Genomic DNA, 20,619 nt, shown 5'->3' on the forward strand with positions numbered 1-20,619 from the left:
CTGGGGACTGAGGCCTCAGGGGCTGAGGAAGGGAGGCTGCAGGCCGAGGGGCCATTGAGGATGGCAAGCATCCTCTTGGCAGGTGGCGAAGGACAGGTGGGTGGCTAGGGTTGTGGAGAGTGTGCCACGCTGTCATGAGGACTGTGGGTTACTCAAGCCTATGTGTCTCCAGTTCCTAAGACAAGGATGGGGGAGGGAGTGTGAGTGCATGAGCCCCTGGCCACAGAGTCGCGGATCCCTGGACACTTGCCCCTTGTTTCCTCCTAGAAGCTATTAACAGAAAGCTCTGTTCTGTCTGAGCTTCTGAGCTGCCAATGGGGATGTGTGTGACTGTGTGGCCACAGGGAGGGGGAGAGAGGCCCCCCGGCAGAGACCCCCAACAAACCCAGAGACTGTTGGCAGAGGCCCAGCCTGACCTGGGGGCACCCGATGTCCTCTGGCATGGTTCTTCAGTGGCCTGGAGAGGAGGACAGGCCTCCTTCGTGGTGTGAGTGCTCCCCCCAGGAGGTGCTCAGGGTGTGGGCGGCACAGATGAACGTCTGAGTGAGAAGACTGAGCTGGGCACTGACTTGGGCCTGAGGCCAACCCTGCTGGGGTCAAGTTTCACCAACAACCTGTGAGACATGGCAAGTCCACATCTCAGGGCCCATGGGAGGTGAGTGCAGGGTGAGGGTGACAGGGAGGAACCTTGGCTGCTCTCCCTGCGGCGCAGAGAGCGGAGCTCCAGGCATGGCCACTGTGAGGTGGGGTGGTGTCTGGGCAGAGGAGCCAGCGGGGCCCTCAGGAGCCCTGGGTGTGCAAAGCGGGTGGCTGGGGAGGCAGTTGGTCCCAGAGGCGTTTCCCCTAACGGGGGCTGCATTTGCAGGGAACCGTGTCACAGCGGTGGGAAGCAGGGACAGCAGGATGGGCTTGTGCAACGAGAATCAAGCCCATGTGCCTCCCTTGGGCCTGGGCTCTCCCTGGGTGGCTCTTTTCCCATGACCTGCACCACAGTGTCCCTCCCACTGCCCTCTGCAAAACCTGCGGGGAAGGCCCTGGGCTGGGGTCCCTCTCATGTCCCACAGTGTGGGCAGATCCTCCCCACCCTGGGCCTCAGGCACCCTCAGTGCGGGTTTGGACTTGGGTTCTGGAGCCTCTTCCAGCCCTGCGCCCGCCTGATCTATCCAGGGCTGCCGCCGTCGTCTTGTGCCTTTTCCTAATCAGGGTCGGGCGGGTGTCTCGGGTTCTGTACTTGGGGAGCAGGTGTCTCAGCTCTTGGCTACTCTGTGGAGGGAGGTGGACCATGAACAATCTGTGGTGGCATCCTCAGGGGTCAGGAGGAACAGAGGGTGTGGTTCACTGCAGGGGATTAAGATGGCACAGCTGGGGTGGTCTGGGGGCACCCGCCATGGCTTGCGGGTCAGCGGTGTGGCTGAGGTTTGAGGGCTGTGATGAGGCAGGATGAAGTGAGGCCAGGAGGCAGGTGAGGCGAGGGGCTCTGGGTGGAGAAGCTGAGCAAAGGGAACAGGAGGCGGCCCAGCACCAACCTGCACATCGTCCTCAATTCAGCTGAGGACTGCAGCACATGGAGCAGTGACGTTGCCCCATCCCGACTCTTCAGCTGTGCCGCAGAACTGCTGAGCACCTGCCACGGGCTAAATGCCACCTGTACTGAGTGTGGGTGATGCAAAGACACCAAGAACTGGCCATTACTCCAGTCCTCTGGAAGCCTAGAGCTTCCAATGCAGCCTCTCCTTCCCACCAGCCTCCCTCTCCACAGCCTGCCTGGTTCCCATGTCCACCATCTCTCGTGGCCTTGTGCCCAGGGTTGGCCCAGTGCAGGCTCCTGGTTCTGCTTAGGCTTAGGTAGGTGGTGCCAAGGGGAGGAGGGAGGCTCCTGGGAACAGCCCTGAGTGCAGGATACCAGAGGCCCAGCCTGGGGGGAGGCTGCAGCTGTGACCGTACTCCCAGATGAGCTGTCAGGTTATCATCTGGGTGCTCTGGACCCATTGCTGTACAACCAGCTGCATCCACCTGACTGGTACCCAAAGCTGGGCCCTGGCGCAGACCAGGGGCTGGGGTCAAGGTCCCACTTGAACTCTCTCCTTTCCCAGTGGTTACAGGTACCCAGGCTGGGACAGGAGGATCTTGGGGTCATAGGGCTCAGACATATATTGATGACAGCCATTCACTGGCTTCTTAAAACCTGAGCCTGATCCAGAAAGTTCTGTCAAACACTAAACTAGCACTGAAAAAAACTAGGTTCTGAAGAGCCTCATCCCAGCAAGGGAAGGGGCAAGATCACTTAAAGTGTCCCTGCTGGAAAATATCAGTCTGGGAGGACCCAGCCAAGCCAGCAGGGCAGCAGGCAGGGACAGAGCTAGGGCTTCCAGAACAAGTGATGCTGGAATCAGCTTGAAGGGAGGAGGGAATCGAGGGAGCCGGACCCCATCACCCAGGAAGCACGTCATCCCCTCCCTGTTCTCCCCTCTTCTCCAGGTGGGTGGGGGATCTGTGACTTCCTGACTCCAAGCACCGAGGGTCTGCAGTTTTGGCTCGGAGGCAGCAGTGTGGAGGGGAGGGGTTGCCTGAGCCGCCTGCTGCATGAGGCAGGATGGCGGAAGCCAGGCCCTGCCCTCACAGGGTGGTCCTCGGCCACAGGAGGCACGGCTTATGTGTCTGGAGGGCCACACTTCTGTGGGGCTCCAGGTGGGACTCTTGTGCCTGTGAATAATGGGCAGCCCTGTGCACACAGCCAGGGAGAAGACAGCACCACCGGACAAGGACGTCTCCTCCGCTGTAGGTTCAAGGCCCATGCCAGGGTGCCAGAAGTGGCAGCTGGCCCCTGGCCTGGCACTGTATGCATACTGTACACACAAAAACAGCCCCTGGGCCTTAGTGGGCTCCTTCGGGGGCCAGCACCAGCTCCCCAGGCCTGACCCTGGCTGCAAGCTCAGGCCCGGCCTCCACCTTGCCCACCTCTCACCACTCTACCTTTAAGGACCTGACCCAGGTCTAGTTTCAGGATAGAGCAGGTCAGGCCACTTCTGTCCCTGTCTGGGAAGGGAAGTAGGAGTCAGAGGGCAGGCTGCCTTTAATAGCTCAGTTCTATGGTGTTTTTGACAAAGGGTCTGTTAACATATTGCAAAACAGAATCAGGAAGGAGGCCTGGGAGTAGGAAACACGCCCCTCTCTCAACTGATCCTCGGCAGGACCAGAGAGCACGGCTAGGATCAGCTGGGTAGGCACATGCCTCAACCCAGTGCGCTGCCACAGGTCCTGGTGGGGTCATGAGTGACTGGCACTCACTGTGAGGGTCATTGGAGGGCTGGTGACTCAGCTGTGGCGAGGCTCAAGGGCAACAGTGGCTCTGCAGCAGAGTGAGGCAGCTGGATGGGCATGTGGGGCCAAGAAAGGGGCAGGGCGGGCAGGGCCAAGGGTCCTGGCTGCCCTTTTCTACCCCTGAGCCAGGGCACTGCAGCGTGAGGGCCTGCCATGTGGGAGCCACTCCACATGGCCAAGCAATGGGTCTGGGTTCATGTGCACGGTGCTGCTTGGGTACTCTCCGGCAGGTGTCTCCCAACGCAGGCCTCGGTGGACGGGGCAGCCGGGCATGCTGGGCGCTCAGGCTGCCTTCTCTTTTATATCTTCCCTTGGTTCCTCCTTCAGGTTCTCAGCCACGAGCTTCATTTGCTGTTGAGAGAACACAGGACACGGGATGAGCCACACAAGCCTAAGTGGAGGCCCCTATGTGGTGGCAGACGCCCCTGCTCTCCGTGGAGGCCCAGGCAGTGACTTCAAACCCTGGGGAAAGAGATGACCCTGACGCTGCCCATGGCCTCCTGCAAGTCCCTGGGTCTGGCTCTGAAGAGAAAGGGGACAAAGGCTGTGTTGCACAAGCCCTGGGGCAGCAGGGACTTTCAGGTCATGTTCTCTTCCCTGCATGACGTGGAGGGACAGGCCCAGGAGAGGACAGGCACTGACATGGGCCAAGTCCTCTCTCTTCCCCACAAGCTGAGTGACCTCGGCAGCTGGACCTTGCTGAGTCTGTTTCCGCAGTGACAGCAACACGGTGCATGCGAAAGCCCTGGTCCAGAGCAGTGGCTCCAAGGCATCAGACACTCTACCACTCCTTTGTCCCTCCCGCCACAGAACCACCTTGCACCCCCTCTGGCTACATCCTCACTGGGAACACCTTGAGACATCTCCCCGAGGGTGAGGCCAGGAAGAAGGTGCTCCCCTGGCCAGCAAGATGGGAGCCTGGCAGGGAGGAGTCAGAGGAAGCAGCCATGGGGGGTCATGTGGCTCCCCACACCCCACCTCCTCCCACGCAGGTCCAAGCCACCTCTGTCCTGCAGGTGCTAGAAAACAGGGCCACAGCTCTGCCCCACTTCTTGCATAAATATGCAAGTATTTTGGAATTTGGCTTAAAATATACTTAAAATACACTCAGATTTTTAAAAAACATTTTTTTAGTTGTAACTAGACACAATACCTTTATTTTATTTTATTTATTTTTATGTGGTACTGAGGATCGAACCCAGCACCTCCCACATGCTAGGTGAGCGCTCTACCGCTGAGCCCCAGCTCCAGCCCCCACACTCAGATTTTTGATAACAGAAAAAATCTGAGCACAAAACCTGCTGGTGCCAGGTTCCAGGCTGCTGCTATTGGGAGTCTCATAGGCAACACTGGGGACAATGCCATGCTCCCTTTCAGGGAGAGGAGACTCTTTGACAGACCATAAAGAAAAGCCTGTCTTCTGCGTCAGGCTGATTTCCCCTGGAAGGCTCCTTCAGGTCTGCCCCTCTCAGGAGAGCCCACCTGCTCCCCACAGTGCCCATCCTTTCTGTGCCTGGTCTGTCCTCCAAGGGCAGCTCGGAAACAGGCTCTGGCGCTGACGCCTCCTTGGGCTGGGGCCCTCCTGGCCCTGTTCATCCACATCTAAGCAGACTAGGGTGCTTTGATGGGGGGTAGAGCCAGGTAGAGCATGGTGACTAGGTGACCAGTGGGGGACGTTTTCACTCATCAGTGCCCTGGAGCAGGGGTAGACACAGGAGTAAACCCTGGTTGGGGGCAGGCCTTCCCCAGTGGCGCACAGTTGCAATGTTTCTGTAACTTCTGGCCCAACGGGGTGAGGAAGACAGTTTGATTTAGTTACTGCTATACCTAGTGTGTCTCTCCAGAGGTGATTTCCTGCATCTGTCCCTGGCCATCACAGACACTGCAGGGCCTCACACAAGCATGCTGTGCCTGTCAGCCGCAGAGATAAAATGTCCCCACGAAGGAAACTGTAATGTGTCAGTCAAGGTTCACTGCAGACTATTCAAGCTGGTATCATTTAATACCTATAAAACTTTTAAAATATCTTTATGACAGAGAGAAAGAAGACAGAATGAATGAGACTCTGTTTCCTGATTGACATGTAACCATAAGAAATTAAAGGCCAAATAGATAAAAAGCAGAACAATAATGAGGATCACATACACCCCAGCTTGTCACAGAATCTTGAAGCCACATTTCCATGGCATTTGACATGGAGAAGAAAATCAAAATGGGTGCATCTGAGACTCCTCTCCAGGTGCAAACTGCTCCCTTACTTATGTGGGAGGCCTGAGCCATTAGGTGACAGAACAGTAGTATCTGGTAAATATCCTGGGAGGGGACCTTTGGAAGGAGCAAGGTCTCACAGAAGCCAGGCAGATGGGCCTTCTTCCCTGAAAGACAAGCCCTAACTGACCTTTGTCTGGTTTTGGGAGCTACCCATCTGTGTCTCCATTTGTCCTTAAAATTAAAATGCCCACGGGGGCGCCTCCCAGCGACCACAGCCCTTCTCTCCGATCCAAGTTCAGGGCTTCCTCCAGGCCCCAGGAACACGCCCAGAACCCGCTCCCCCTGCAGTGCCTGCCCTGCTCAGGGCATTTCTAAGATGTCCATGAGGTCACAGGGTCCTCTACACTGCAAAGATAGGAAGGGTGCCTGGTCTGTCCTCCAGACCTCTCCTGATGCTGACCAGGTGGCTCAGGTGACACTCCTGCCTTCCCTTCACATGTACTAGAGTAAGGTCACAAGTGACCGAGCCTAATGGCCTAGTCATTAGGACTAAACCCTAATTTCCCTGTGTGGCTGGTCCCTCAGGGCTTGATCTGCCTCAGTGGAGCTTTGGGACTCCCAAAGTTGGGCTGGAGCCAAGGACATCTCAAGGTCAGCTTGGCCAGAGGAAGCGGGTGGGGACCAGAAGGCTGTGCTCCCTGGGCCACTGCAGTGCAGTGACTGGCCAGGCGCTTCCTCCTGGGAGTGCTCCACCCTGCCTGGGGCTCACTCAGGTCTTTGGCTTCTTCTCTTCAGCAACACTGGCCGCAGAGTGGGACTGACAGGGAGGGAGGGAGCAACATCATGCCCTTTAAAAAATACCTGGCTTCTTTAGGGACACTTAAATTAAAACTTTCATAAAAACACAGGGAAGTTAATGGAGCTGACCTTTTCCCTACAAAAGAGTAACAGAATGAAGAGCGAGAATGGAATTTTTCTGCAACTCGTGACTCATTAAAACATTCACACACCAAAATTACTCTTTAAGGAGCACAGGCTGATTTTTTTGCATCATTATTCGTAATGATTACAATAGGCCCCTAATCATTAAGTGGGTCTGCCAAAGGCACAGCTTAACCTGGGGAAGGATGTATTAACAAACCCCCTTTCCCCTCTGGGGAATACAGCAAGATTTTCTGAGTCTGGACCCCACAGACCTCAGTTGGTCCCTTTGGCTTCTCAAACTTGTAGCTGAGACTCTCCTTGGCCACACCCACAATGAACTTTAGGATTCTTCTATTCTTAGCACTCAGGAAATCACGACCAACTGATTACACCTATTGCCCAACCAGAAGCCTATTAGCAACTACTCCGCCACCCCTGCCCCCCAAACCACCGAAGAGTGATCTGAGCAACCTTGGCTGAAGGATGGGAAACCATTGGTTCCTGGGTTCCCATGCCCTGGTGGCCTCCCAGGCTCCCATACCTTCTCAGTGCAGAACACAGTGGCCAGGATGGAGCCAGGCTGTGGGCCCCACCCATCCTGCCTCAGCAGCTGACACAGGAAGAGGTGCTGGGGCGAGCTCATTGGCAGCACTGGCTCCCCTGAGTTCTTGCAGCCTCAGGGTACGGGCCTGGTGACAAGCCTGACTTAACTGGTCTGCAGTGTGGCCCAGGCATGGGACTTCAGAAAGCTCAAGCTGATTTTAATGTGCAGCTGAGGTGGAGAAAGGAAGCTGTGGCTCCCAGGACACAAGGAGCAGAGGGGCAGTGGACGGGCAGCAGGTACTGAGGGAGTCATGCCTGCCGTCCCTCGGCAGGGGCTGCTTCATTTCAACACTTGGCCAAAGTACCATGGCAGACTTTCTGGCAAACAAAGGCACTAGTGCTCTTATCTCCCTCCCCACCCGACCATGCCCCCCATCCTCCATCTGGCTTCAGCTTCTCAGAGCCCCAGAACCTCAAACTCCCTCAAGGCCTGCTGCCTCTCCCTGATTTGGGGTCTACTGTTGGGTCTGGCCCTTTCCACCTGCCAAGAACTCCCTTACCTCCACCTGGGCTGAGACCGCATCCCAGATTCTTCTAGATTCTTTGTCCCAAAGAAGCCCAAGTGTGACCCACACAAGCTGCTCTGAAGGTTTTCCATTCTACTTTGGACTAAAATTCACCCTCCCCGACTTCCCATGCCTCTCCCTGACAGCCCTGCGCTCCAGCCATGCAGCCCCAGAGCTCCACTGGCAGGTTCCTCCTTGCCACTCAGTCCTAAACCTATCTCTCCCCACAGGTCACTTGTCACCGTCACATCCCTCTATTTTAATTCCTGTGCTTCATTCACACCATCCGTTTTTTCATTGTTTACATATATTTTTTGTTTTCCTGTTTTTTAGGACCCAGGACTAGATCCCAGGCCTGCAGCAGTGCTGGGCACCAAGTTGGGGCTCAGTCAGGACTTGTGGGGAGTGACCAGCCCAGCGACTGACCCACAGGGGCAGCCAGAGATGCCAAGTCAGCCGAAGATCTCAGCATCGTTACGACCAACAGGGGAAGCCTCCTTTCTCCTGTGGACGTAAATAAGAAATACTCAAGTTCTTGAAGTTGGTGTCACTCTCGTATGTTCGTCACATGTGTGGGATGGCAGAAAATACAGCAAAGCTTGGGCTTTATGTCAGAAGTGCCAGAGCTTCAGAGTTTCCCACAGTTCCCTGCCCTGGTAACAGTGGTGCGGATGTGGGCCCTGGCCAGTAAGGCTCTGGCTCAGTGGGCACAACAGGCATCTTTGGAGTTTCCACCATGCCCTTCAGGTGAGGCCCTGGTGAAGCTGGTCTGCATCTACTGCAGGGTGGGAGGAAAGGAGGAAACAGGGCCACCAGGAAGGCTGCCTGATTGTCAGCCCGCTCTCAGCAGCAACTAAGCCTCCTCCAAGAGAATCCAGCTTCACTCCAAAAGGGCCGCCACTCACCAGCAGTGTGGTGCAGGCTGCACCCTTCAGTACCTTGTGGGCTGACCCTGAGGAAGGCAGAGTCAATTCAAGCAAAAACAAACAAGAACATTTTTTTTTCAGATATCTGCTTCTCAAATAATCTTTTTTTGGGGGGATGGGGCACTTAACAACTGAGCCAAATCCCCAACCCTTTTTTATATTTTATTTAGAGAGAGGGTCTCGCAGATTTGCTTAGGGCCTCACTAAGTTGGTAAGGCTGGCTTTGAATTCACAATCCTCCTGCCTCAGCCTCCTGAGCCACTGGGATTACAGGCATGTGCCACCATGCCTGGCTCAAATAATCTTTTAAGCTCTGCTTTATCTATACATTTGGGTTTCAGAGCAAAATTTCCAAAAGCAAAAAGTAAAGATGCTTTGAAAGAAAACTTCACAGATATTTTGAGATGGCAAGTCCCCTCCAGGAGAGTGAGGAGCCTGCAGGAGCTAGAGGCTCACTTCCCTGGGCAAATGCTCATCCTGATGCCCCTGGTTTTACAGGGAGCCCATTGTATCTGATGAACTACAGCCAATTCTCAAACCTGGGCTGTGGACATCATTATATGCCTGCCATGAATTCCACAGGTGGCTGAAAAGAACTGGATGCTAACACCAAATGCCAAAGCAAAATGGGGGAGAGATCTCTGGAGTAGCCTGGGGACATCCACCAAGGGGACAACAGAGCAGTGACCGGAGGCCTGGCAGTGCTTTAACCCTATTCACTTAGGATCTCTGGAGGGTCACACAGAATGCAAATCAATGTGTAAAGCAGAAGTGCAAATGGAAAGAAGAGCAAGATCAAAAACAAGCTAGGACTGTTAAAGAAATCAAATTAAGTATATGTGAAAAGTACCATCAACTACTTTTGGAACAGGCATCAACTGGAGGTAGCTCACTCCTGTTCTGAATGCAGGCCCCCAGCGGCTCCTCCTGGGTGCTGAGGAAGGTTCTGGCAACCAGGATGCAAAGCCTGCCCATCCTGTCTGGGAGCTGTGGCAGCTAAGGAGGCAGCAACTCGCTGAGGCCAGGTGCCCCTTGTGTAGTCACACATGTTGCTAGGTCCCTTGGGAGATGAGACCCAGAGAGATGTATAACCAACCAAGGCGGAGATGATGATCGGGTTAGCCCTCAGCCTTTAACTGCAGGTTCCACGTTGATGGCTAGCAAGAGCCTGGGCTTAGGGCTTGCACTGGCAGAGGATGCGTGACAGGCCAGTGGACCCCACACAAGTGGCTGCTCCAAAGGAACCCTCGTAGGCTCCTTCACTGAAAGCTGTGGCTGAGTGACATTTTCAGATCTGATAATGGGGTTTAGTTTAGTCCAAACGGGACACAAGGGCTGAAAAGCCCTCAAAGTAGAAATAAACACCACTGATAAAACCATGGAGATCAATGGTCTTTTAGGGACCCCGAGTTGAGGTGACTTAGGGGTGACCACCTGAGGGAGGTGCCTGTGGTGGTCAGCGGCCATCCAGGGTCTGACCTCCCACTCAAGGGTCCTGAGTCATGGGGACAAGGGGACAATTTCACTGTGGCAGGAGAAAGAAACCCAGTGTTTAGAAAATAAAAGGATGAGGAAGACAGTTCATTAAACGGAATGCGGAAGACGGTCCACTGCCCGCATTGGGATGTCAACAAAGATTTGTTTAAACTTAAAGTAGACATTTCTTCAATATTGAAGGGGGGGATAAACTTTAAGCCAAGAAAACACTGTCTGTTGCCACCAGGAAAGAGAAAGCAGGTGACAGGAGAGGCCGCACAGGGAGCTCGCTCTGCCAGAGGCTCTGCACCCCTCTTTGGGCCCACAAAGGGGAGGGGGCCACGCAGGCACTGAAGGGCCCTGGTCGCTGCAGAGGGCTGGTTCCTTCCCCCACAAGTGCCATGTCAGCACCCAAATGGAAACAGACCCTTACAACTGCATCCAGGACCCCAGGACAAGGGGAAAGCGCCAGTGTCCTCAGCATCTTTTCCCTTCCTTGCCCAGGGCAGTTCCCCAGTGGATACTGTTTGACCTTTTTATTTTTTATTTATTTATTTTTAGGGGGTGCTAGGGGTTGAACTCCACCACTGAGCCACCCCCTACCAAGCCCTATTTTGTATCTTATTTAGAGACAGGGTCTCACTGAATTGCTTAGCACCTCAACGTTGCTGAGGCTGGCTTTGAACTCACAATCCTCCTGCCTCAGCCTCCCCAGTCGCTGGGATTACAGGCATGGGCCACAGTGCCTGGCTTTTTTGGCCTTTAATGAACACATATTTTTATTCTCTATTAATGTCATCTAATATTTCAAAATCAGTATAATGACTAAAATAAAATGGATAACAATAGTATATATATTTACAGTGTACAATTCTCAAAACTCCATATTTCTTCACTGCACAAAAGATCACCAGACACCCCTTACCCCTGGGGTGGGCCTGGTCCCCAGCCAGGTGAGAACGGCTGCCCCGGGGTGCTGACGCTGACTCTAGAACTCCTGGCACTGGACACACTTCTAACAGCCAGGCGAGCTGGCCAGGTTGACTTCACTGTGCTTGGTTTTATTATTTTTTTCTCCAAGAAAAACACAATAAGTTCTGGGCAGGGATTTTAGCCATATTCACTTGACATCCTTTCCCCAACACAGTTAATTCTCACATATTTCCATCTATAAGCCTCAATAAGCACAATTAATGGCTGCTTCTGTCCTGACTTTCATTTCATTATGATTTTCCATTACCTGTGTCCCCTCCTGGGAGAGTGGCAGCCCCTGTAAGGAATACTGATGGCTAAATGCAGGGTAACGTTAATGTCACTAAACACTCCTCGATGCTTAGTTATAGGGTCTTGAGCATATGAAGCTGCCAGTCTATGTTTTCTGAAATCTAGGACTGAAGTGACACGCAGTTGGTGACAATGAGCTGTGGAAACCCATCTGGGGTAACCCACAGCACTGAACCACTCAGGGACTATCCTCCCATTCTCTCTCCGCCAGGTCAGACCTTCTAGGATGGTATAGTTGATAATAAGCTAAATGATTTCTAAAGCACATGCTTAATTTTTTCTGATTAAAAATATTATTGGATATGAAATGTGTAGGTTTCTTTTTTTTTTTTTGGCGGGGGTGGGGTACTAGAGATTGAACCTAGAGGCGCTTAACAGCTGAGCCACATCTCCAGTCCTTTTTTATAGTTTTGAATTTTGAGATGGTCTCCCTGAGTTGTTTAGGCAAGGCCTCACTAAATTGCTGAGGCTGGCCTTGAACTTGTGATCCTCCTGCCTCAGCCTGTGGAGCCTCTAGAATTACAGACATGCACCACTGTGCCTGGCTGAAATGTTTTTCTTTTTAAATGATTAACAATGTTATTGCCACTCTACTGTCATGTGTAACTAAAAAGAACAAATAAAAAAACACATTTAAAAAGTGTTATTCTCATAGTTTGGATCTGAAATGTCCTCCAAAGACCTGTGTGTTAAAGGCTTGGACCTGAGCCTGGCACCACTGGCATGGTGAAACCTTTAAAAGGCAGAGCCTCGTGGGAGCTTTTAGGGCACTGGGGTGTGTCCTCAAAGGGGATCATGGGCGCCTGTTCTCCCTCTTTTCCTTTTGCTCCCTGGTTCCTGATGAGCACAGTTTTGCTCAGCCATACACTGTTGCTGTGACGTGCTGCCTTGCCACAGGCCCCAAAACAACAGGATCAACCAATCATGGATTGAAACCTCCAAAACTGTTTGCCAAAATAAACCTGTTTTTTCTTTACATGTTGATTATCTCAGGCATTTGTTACAGTAACAGAAATCAGACTCACACAATCATTTATATGGGCATGAAATTCATCCTTCAAGGTGTTTATAATTGATCCTGGAAGATGCCTTTCTGTCCCAGGCTCCTGTAGCTGGTTGTGAACAAGGGAAGAAGAAGTTGTCCTATTCTTTCTGATTTGGAACCTTAAGAGACCACCTGAGAATTTGATCTTATCTGGTGGGAAAAAGTAGAAATAAACATCACTGATAAAACATCACTGTGATTTCAAGATTCACTTGCTTCTTTGAGGCAGCAGAGCAGGAGACCTGATGGGGATAATTTCTATTTAAGGGAGCCCTGCTTCTGGTTGATGATCAGTCTTTTTCCTAAAGCATCTGAGACAAATTACTTTAGAAAGAAAGAGAAAAGAAAAAGGAAGGAAGGAAGGAGGGAGAGAAGGAAGACCGGAAGGGACATCTTGGAGAGTTTGAATAGGGAGTCTGACACCTGGTCTGAGAAACAAAACTGCCCCTCAGGGCAGTGGGAAAAGGGACCCTACTGTGGGCTGGATCTCTGCAGGTGGTCTTGCCCACATGGAAAGTTCTTTCTCCTCAGTGGGGATTTCGGTTGCTGCATGGTGTCTGAGTACATTCAAATCAGCTGACCGCTAGAGGTGCAGAGAACACACAGGGGCTGGCCTTGCCTGGACTGCCAGCCGCCCTGGCCTGCTCCTCAGTCCCACCAACCCCATGTGGCCTTGGACCTTACAGGTGGCCTGGGACAGCCTTGCCTGGGAAGGATTAAGGGACTGGGCAGAGGGAGCGCTTGAGGAAGCAGGAGGAGGCGAGTAAGATTCTGGATGGTGTTTTTGCAGCAGGGACCCAACTTGGAGTAGCCTGTAGTTTGGGCCAAGTTTGAGGAACACTGTGAGATCCCCTTCCTGCCTCTCCCAGATATTCCAAAGAAAGTTCTGTGAGAAGTCAGCAGCTTCTGGGGCCATGTGGATCTCACTGAATACCGCAGGCACCATGGCTGTCAGGGGAAGTCACTGCCGGCCTGCAGCAGAGAAGTGGAATGGCTTGCTTCTAGGTGGATGGTGCTGTTCTCTGAGAAGCAGGGGCTCTGCCCAGGTAGGGGTAGGGGTGACGGGTCAGAGGCTGCACCTGTGCTGGCACGAGTCCCCAAGTGACCAGGCCCCAAGGTCGGCCCAGTGCGGGGCTTGCAGAGAGGCTCCCTGTGGAGGTCTGAGAGAGTGTGTGATCTGCCTACACTCAGGGGACATGGCTCTGTTTCCAAATTCCCTTTTTGGGAGAAAACTGAAGGTTCACCTTGTTTAGAGGAATAGCATGTAATGGCACAAGCATGTGCCTTAGCGCAGATCGCCCTTTCCACTCTAAGTCTTGGAGAACAAAGAAAAGCAAGAAACAGGTGTGATGGGAACATGGGGACTGGGTAATGGCACCCCATGAAGCCTTGTCAAACTGTGTCAGGCTCTTCCAGCACACGCGCGTGTGTGTGGCTGCACACGCACACGTGCTCCAAGGGGGCATGGCTGTGGGGTGTGTGTCGGCATCAGGTGGCCCATCTCAGATGAACTGAAATTAATTAGGGACTCAATTGCGTCAATTGCTAAGAATGTGACACATATGTCCCTGTTGGTTTTGGATGTCAGGGTGTGACTCTGAGAGACAGCACGTGAAAATGCATGGGTTATCCCTGTTTCTGACCATATTTCAAAGGCTCTTTTGAATTCTTACCAAAATAATAGCAATATTACAGCAGCTCATCTCTCATCCTGTCTGTAATATCACAGGTCGCCCTTTACTCACCTAATGGAAACAGGAAAGTTCTGTGTTTTCTTAAGCCCCAAAGGTACAGGTGAACTTTGAAGACATTCTGATTCTTTGGGTGAAACTGGGATTACCAAATTTAGTTCAGAAATTCAAAATAATGAAAGGTAGGACTAACCTGCTGTTTTTGTCTCCACAGCATATGCAGAGGAGAGTGAAAAACAGGAAGAGATGTGGTAAAGTGCATTTCCCAAGGCTCCTCAAGTCCCCACAGAAAGAAACCAGTGCTAAATACCCCCTTTATTTCAACTCCCTCTGTTTTGATCTGTTGCTTCCAAGTATAAAAATGTAGCTGCACTGTCTCCTTTGAGATTGATTGCCACCACTTCCTTCTCTGTTCCTGCCACACAGACACTTTACAGACACTGGAAAGTTCTAGAAAGGCAGTACCTAGCCCATGTGACCAGTGTTGTCTTTATTCTGACCTTTGGGAAAGGGATCCTGGTCACAGGTCAGGTTAGGCTGTTAGTCAATTCAATGCTTAAGTCAGATGGCTGCAGACCAGGAGTCTCTGACCAGAAGCCACCACATCCACAGCATCAGAACCTGAACCTCCTTGCTTAGCTTTTCAGAAACAAGAAGAGCTGATCCATGCGATAGGTACTGAATTAAACATGCCTTCAGATATTCGGTCCTGCTTCTAACACTACTACTGTTTTCCTGTGTGGTGCCAAGAACAGCGACAGCATAAGAGATAAGCTGTTGGCTAACTGGGAATTCCCTGGTGAAAGCCATAAAATATGGATGATTTCTCCCTGTTACCCTGGACGACCTGCGAGAGTCATTTTGTTAGAAGACACAGATAGATGTTTTAGGAGCACATGGCCAGGCATTTGTGGAGTGATTCTGTTAACTAGCAAAGCCCAGGGCTGATTCACAGTTAACTTATGTGGCTCTGGGAGCAGGGGTAGGTGGGTGGGGGGACAATATTTCCAAAAGCCATTTTGTACAATCCAAACAAACAATGTTGAACCAAAGAAACTCTCAGACGATGGTACCAGATTGTGGGTGTCTCTTTCATTGTCCTGTGAACCAAGCACTGCACAGAAACACATGGAGAGGCCCCTGTGCGCTCTGACTGGATATAGGGATAAAGGGCAAGAAACCCATTGCAGGGCGGAGCAAAACACCATCCTGGCTGCTAAAATAAGCCTGAGGACAAAACTCCACCATTCTTACTTTCAAAAAGGAACTTGGGCTGGGGATGTGGCTCAAGCGGTAGTGCGCTCGCCTGGCATGCGTGCGGCCCAGGTTCGATCCTCAGCACTGCATACAAAACAAAGATGTTGTGTCTGCCGATAACTAAAAAATAAATATTAAAATTCTCTCTCTCTCTCTCTCTCTCTCTCTCTCTCTCTCTCTCTCCCCCTCTCTCACTCTCTTTAAAAAAAAAAAAAAGGAACTGATGTCAGTAGGAAGACTCCTGCAGGGCCTCAGTGAGGCCGTCACCCCCACGCGTGCACAGCCCAGCCCAGCATAACAGAAATGTCCTGGGCGGGGAGGAAGTGAGGGCTGACCACAGAGGAAAACACTGAACTAGAGGGAAACGGAACAGAACAAAACAGCGGGGTGAGTCAGAGCCCAGAGGCCTCTACACCAGGAGGGGACTACTGTTTCCAACAAAGCCCTCATCAGGTACCGCATTAATGACACACAGGAGAAGGGAACTGCCAACAGTCCTGGGCTAACCTGTGAGCCATGGGGAACTTGCAGCCCCTGGTGGAGTGCAGGAGCCAGCCGGGCTTCCAGCCACCTGGACTGGACCTTGAAAGCCCCTCTGGGGCCTCCTCCCCCAGGCCTCTAGGATCCCTGCCCATTCCTTCCCCTCTAGCCTTCTGCCTGGGAAACTCAGGGCAGGGCGCTGTGCACGCTGGGCAGGAAGCTCTGGGGAAATCACAGATGCCACTCTTGGCACTTGCTCCCAACCTGCTGCCCAGCCCACTGCTCCAGCAGCAGGCCTCTCATTTCAGGTCTTCCTGTTCCGGAGTTCCGTGGCTTTGCAGAAACCCGCAAACCCCTACTGCTCTGTGAAGACACAGTACGTGCGTCATGTCCTCCATGTGGCCTCCCTGGCCTGCCACAGGGTGACTGGCAAGCTCCACTTCATGCTCCCACCGTGGAAGACTCTGCTGTGGGAGCTGACAGGGCCCCTCTGCCTATTGGTGCCCCCATCTGGAGTGGTGGCCAAAAGAATCAGGGTGAGAGCACCAAAGCAGCCTGTGCTGAAACCATCGCCCTCTTCCCTCTGCACAAACACATCCCTGGGGAGGGTTCTTCTTTCTTCCCTGGGTTTCAAGATTACAGTCGCCCCTCTGCTGTTCAAATCCCACTCCCTTGGAGAGGCCAATTCTGTAGCTGGAGGAGATCCAGGGGCAGTGGTTACAGCACGAACACTGTCTCATGGGACAATCTTTTTTACGCAAAACAGCAAAAATCCAACTGGCTATTTTGGATGATCTATATAGACAGCTTTAAAAGTAAAATGAGGGCAGTGGTGGCTTGTAATCCCAGCAGTTCGGGAGGCTGAGGCAGGAGGATTGTGAGTTCAAAGCCAGCCTCAGCAAAAGCAAGGCGCTAAGCAACTGAGACCGTCTCTAAATATAAAATAGGGCTGGGGATGTGGTTCAGTGGTTGGGTGCCCCCGAGTTCAATCCCTGGTACACCTCCCTCCCCCCCCAAAAAAGTAAAATGAGGTCTACTGTCACATAGTGAGTCCCAGACCTTACTGAGCAGTGATCAGAATGTATCTGAAGACCTTTTATAAAGTAAGTCTCCCAGGTCTTACTTGGGCTTCTAATTTAGTAGGTCTGGAGAGGAGTCTAAGAACATTTCTTCCAAAGTTTAATTTTGATATTATTCCAAACTTATAGAAAAAATGCAAACAGTATAAAAGAGTCAGTTTTATTAGCTGCTTACATTTCATTGCATTGCTTGGTCATTCTCGCTACATCATATTTCTGGAATCCTCAGAGAGTAAGTACATCATGCCCTTGTCCCCCTAAAAATGTTCATGTATATTCTCCAAAAACAAGGTCTTCCTTTTCTACAAGAAAATGATATTTCTATTATATAAGAAAATGTTCCCTAAATGATTTTGAAGGGAGACGTGATGATCAGTTTCTTATTTTGTCAAACTTCCCAAATAGTATCACACTGATAGAATACAGAAAGTATCAAAACCAGATGGGAGGCCCTAAATTTGTTCTGCAGAAAATAAAGCAGCAACTGACTATTCTGTGGAAACACATATGATGAATGCATGGATTCCCTTTTGTTCATGAAACAAAAATTGTTTCAATGAACCGGAATAGAAAACTACCATAAAAAGAAGCCTTCAACCTAGCTGAATTTGGGGATCTGTGGTAGGCAGTCTCTAAACCACCCCAATGATCTCCACCTCCTGAGGTTCACTCCTCTGGAATATCTTCTACCTTGGGGTATGGGCTGGACCTAGTTGCTCACTTCTAACCAGGAGAATACGGCAAAGCGTGGGACTGTCACTTCAGAGACGACGTCACAGACACTGGAGTTTCCATTTGGGGTGCATCCTTGCTCACTGGCCTGCTCTCCTCCCTTTCCCAGACAAATATGTTGACAGAAATTTCTATCCTGGTTGTTTTCTCAGCTGTAGTTCCCCAAACCACTACAAACTGGCTGCTGGTCCATCAATCCACGGAAATAGCTCCCTGTAAGGTTATCCTTCACCGCCATATTGTTAAATCCACTGGACATTTCCTGGTCTTCATCTTATGACTTCACAGCAGTGTCTGACATTGTGACACTAGCTCCTTCTTGAGGTTCTGCCTTTGGGTGTGTGACAGGACGTTTCCCTGGTCTCACTCCTCTGAGCTCTGCAGGCTCGTCCTCTCCTGGAAGGCCCTTACAAGTTGCCATTTCTCAGGAATCCACTCCAGGCCCTCTCTTCTTTTCTCTCTAGACCAGCTCTCTCCAACAGATCTCTGTGATGATGGGGATGTTGGACAGAGCATCGATAATTTGCTTATTGCAACCGAGGAACTGAATTTTTAATGGGATCTAATTTGAACTAATTTAAATTTAAATAGCCACAGATGCTAGGGCTGAGATGCTCTCCCTGATAGGCCATGGCACCCATGACCTCAGACACCACCTCTACGCAGACTACCCATACATCTTTTGTCCAGCTCAGATTTTCTCTGAAGCAATGCCTACCTGGCGTCTTCCCTTGAATGTTTCTAAATCAACCAAACTAAACTCAAGATCATTTTCCAAAGTCAGTCTAGCTTCCCATCCAGCGAACTGCCCAGACATCCACCCCAAGCATGCAGCTCTGAAGCCTTAGGAAACCAAGTTTGGTTGACTTCCTCTCCTACTCATTCCTCAGATTTGTCTACTTCTCTATGTTCTGGCTACCTTCACATGAATCCATCATAGAAACTGCTAGAATCTCCTTACTGGTGCACAGGTACCTTCTTTTTTTTTTTTTTTTTTTTTTTTGGTACTGAGAATTGAACTCAGGGGCACTTGACCACTGAGCCACATCCCCAGTCCTATTATGTATTTTATTTATTAAGAGTTGCTTAGCACCTTGCTTTCGCGGAGGCTGGCTTTTAACTCTCGATCCTCTTGCCTCAGCCTCCCCTGCTGACAGATACCTTCTTTGGCCACACCCCTAAAGTGTCCTCAGGATGCAACCTAAATCTACACCTGAAGGTGTCCACCCAGGCTGAGGATCCTTCAGTGGCTTCTTGGACTTTTGGGATAAAGACAGCATTCCCATGCGGGAGACCCAGTCCTGCCAACTGCAGGCCGATGCTCTGTGCCTCTCCAGTCACATGGTCTTCTTCCTGTCCCCTGCAGTCAGGAAGACTGACTGGAGGGATTTTATCATTTCTTTTTGGCCAGTCTTTGGTACCTTTGGTAAGCAAACCAAAACTCTGCTGTTACCCACCCCATAGATGGAGCTTCCCAAAGAGCTGCCATGGAACAAAAGCCCAGCTCACTGACTTCTTCCCTTTTGTGTTTATCAACCCACGTCCCTTCCACAAGAAAGCAGAGTTGGAAGCACTGTGGTAACCTGTCCTCTGCTAACCCTTCCAGCAGCTGAGCAGAACAGTCTGCTTGAAGGTTTCCAGTCAGAGGGGGCACTCCCCACAAACAGGGCTCCTCCCCGAGTTCTAGTCCAGTTGGGTGACTACAAAGATCTTCATTATGCTTTGCCAAATCTCCCCCAGTGTTCTTTCTGGTCAGAGGTCCTAGGCCCACCTCTTGAAGTCCTAAGAAAAGTGATAAAGCTGACAGCAGCCAACCTGTGCCCTGTGCTTGTCCCTCTGCCAGGACTTAGTCTCACAACAACTCCGTCAGGTGGGTTCTATTATTGTTTCCATTTGTAAGGCAAGAACCTATTATAACTCAGAGAAGAAAAACAGTTTGTCCTCAGTCTCAGGGTGTTCTGATCACTCCCAAATTCCTCAATGTCTTGACTGAAATGCAGTGCCTACAGTTCAACTTGATACCGGGTCCTTGCCATGCCAAGTGTGGTCAAAGGACAGGCTGCATCAGTTTCGTCTAAGAACCTGTCACAAGGCAGGATATGGGGCTCACCCAGACCTGCAGAATCAGAATCTGCTCTTTAATAAGATTCCCAGGGTGTTCGAGGACACGGCTCTTCATGTGCCCAGTCTAACACAGAACAGAGTTGAGATACTCATTTATAGATGCATTCAACCAAAGAGGGGTCAGGAAATACCTCCTTTTCACACCAGACACTAGGTATGCACCAGGGATCCTCCAACCACTCAGAGTCCAGCAGGGAGAGCCGTGTGTGGGCTTGGAGTTCAGTGGGGAGAGGAGGAGGCAGGATCAGCTCAGGCAAGGCAGGGGAAGAGAGCACTTGGGTTGAGAGTTAACAGAGGGGAGGAGTCTGAGGAACAGTCACGGACAGGAGCTTTCTGAGCAGTGAAAGAGGAACGAAGGTGGGGTGGAGTTGAGAGAAGGAGATGGTGCAGGAGAGGCGGAGAGGCAGCCAGGGCTGGCCTGGGAGGCCTCGGTCTTGCTCCTCCATTCTGGACAGTTCTGCTGCCACAGTCTCTGGTTACATAAGTTCCTTGGCAATTTCGCTTCTGGCTCATTTGAACTTGCAGCCCAGGACCAGGCCTGCTTTTTTTCACAAGTACCTGGTCTGGGCCTGGGGTGGTCCTGGGCGTGCTAGCTAAGCACTCAGCTGCACCCAGCCCAGATTTTTTTTTTTTTTAAATACAGTGCAAGACCTTCAATTTTTCCTGATTAAACTGTAACATGGCCTTTTTTTGATTTTCACTTGGAAGTCTATCAAGATGTTTTCTCATTCCTTCATGCTGCCTACTCTACTATCTTTCTGTCTTCAAGTTCATGCTTCTCACATTGGGTATGTGTTTTCTGGACATTAAGAGCAACCTGCAAGCTTTCATCTGTAAGAACAAGGATCATTCACTTCTACTGCTAACTCAATGCCTCCCCTCCCAGCCCCACCCTGCCTTTACTTCCTCCTGGCTCTAAGAGCTTACTTTTCACCCTAGAAGTGAAAAGTACCAGGTACC

At 51.3% G+C, this 20,619-nt stretch overlaps 1 protein-coding gene across 3 annotated transcripts in view; it reads right to left on the bottom strand.

Annotated features, from left to right (window-relative positions):
* Positions 1–3,055: 3,055 nt before the first annotated feature.
* Positions 3,056–20,619, bottom strand: part of Ano10 (anoctamin 10) — a 180,295-nt gene continuing 162,731 nt past the window's right edge. For all 3 annotated transcript variants that reach the window (XM_026408071.2, XM_026408072.2, XM_077795673.1), the window contains exon 13: positions 3,056–3,672. In XM_026408071.2, coding sequence (XP_026263856.1) covers positions 3,604–3,672 — 69 coding nt within the window. In that variant the 3' untranslated portion in view covers positions 3,056–3,603. The remainder of the gene's footprint in view (positions 3,673–20,619) is intronic.

The sequence above is a fragment of the Urocitellus parryii genome, chromosome 3, assembly GCF_045843805.1.
Source record: "Urocitellus parryii isolate mUroPar1 chromosome 3, mUroPar1.hap1, whole genome shotgun sequence".
Lineage (NCBI taxonomy): Eukaryota > Metazoa > Chordata > Mammalia > Rodentia > Sciuridae > Urocitellus > Urocitellus parryii.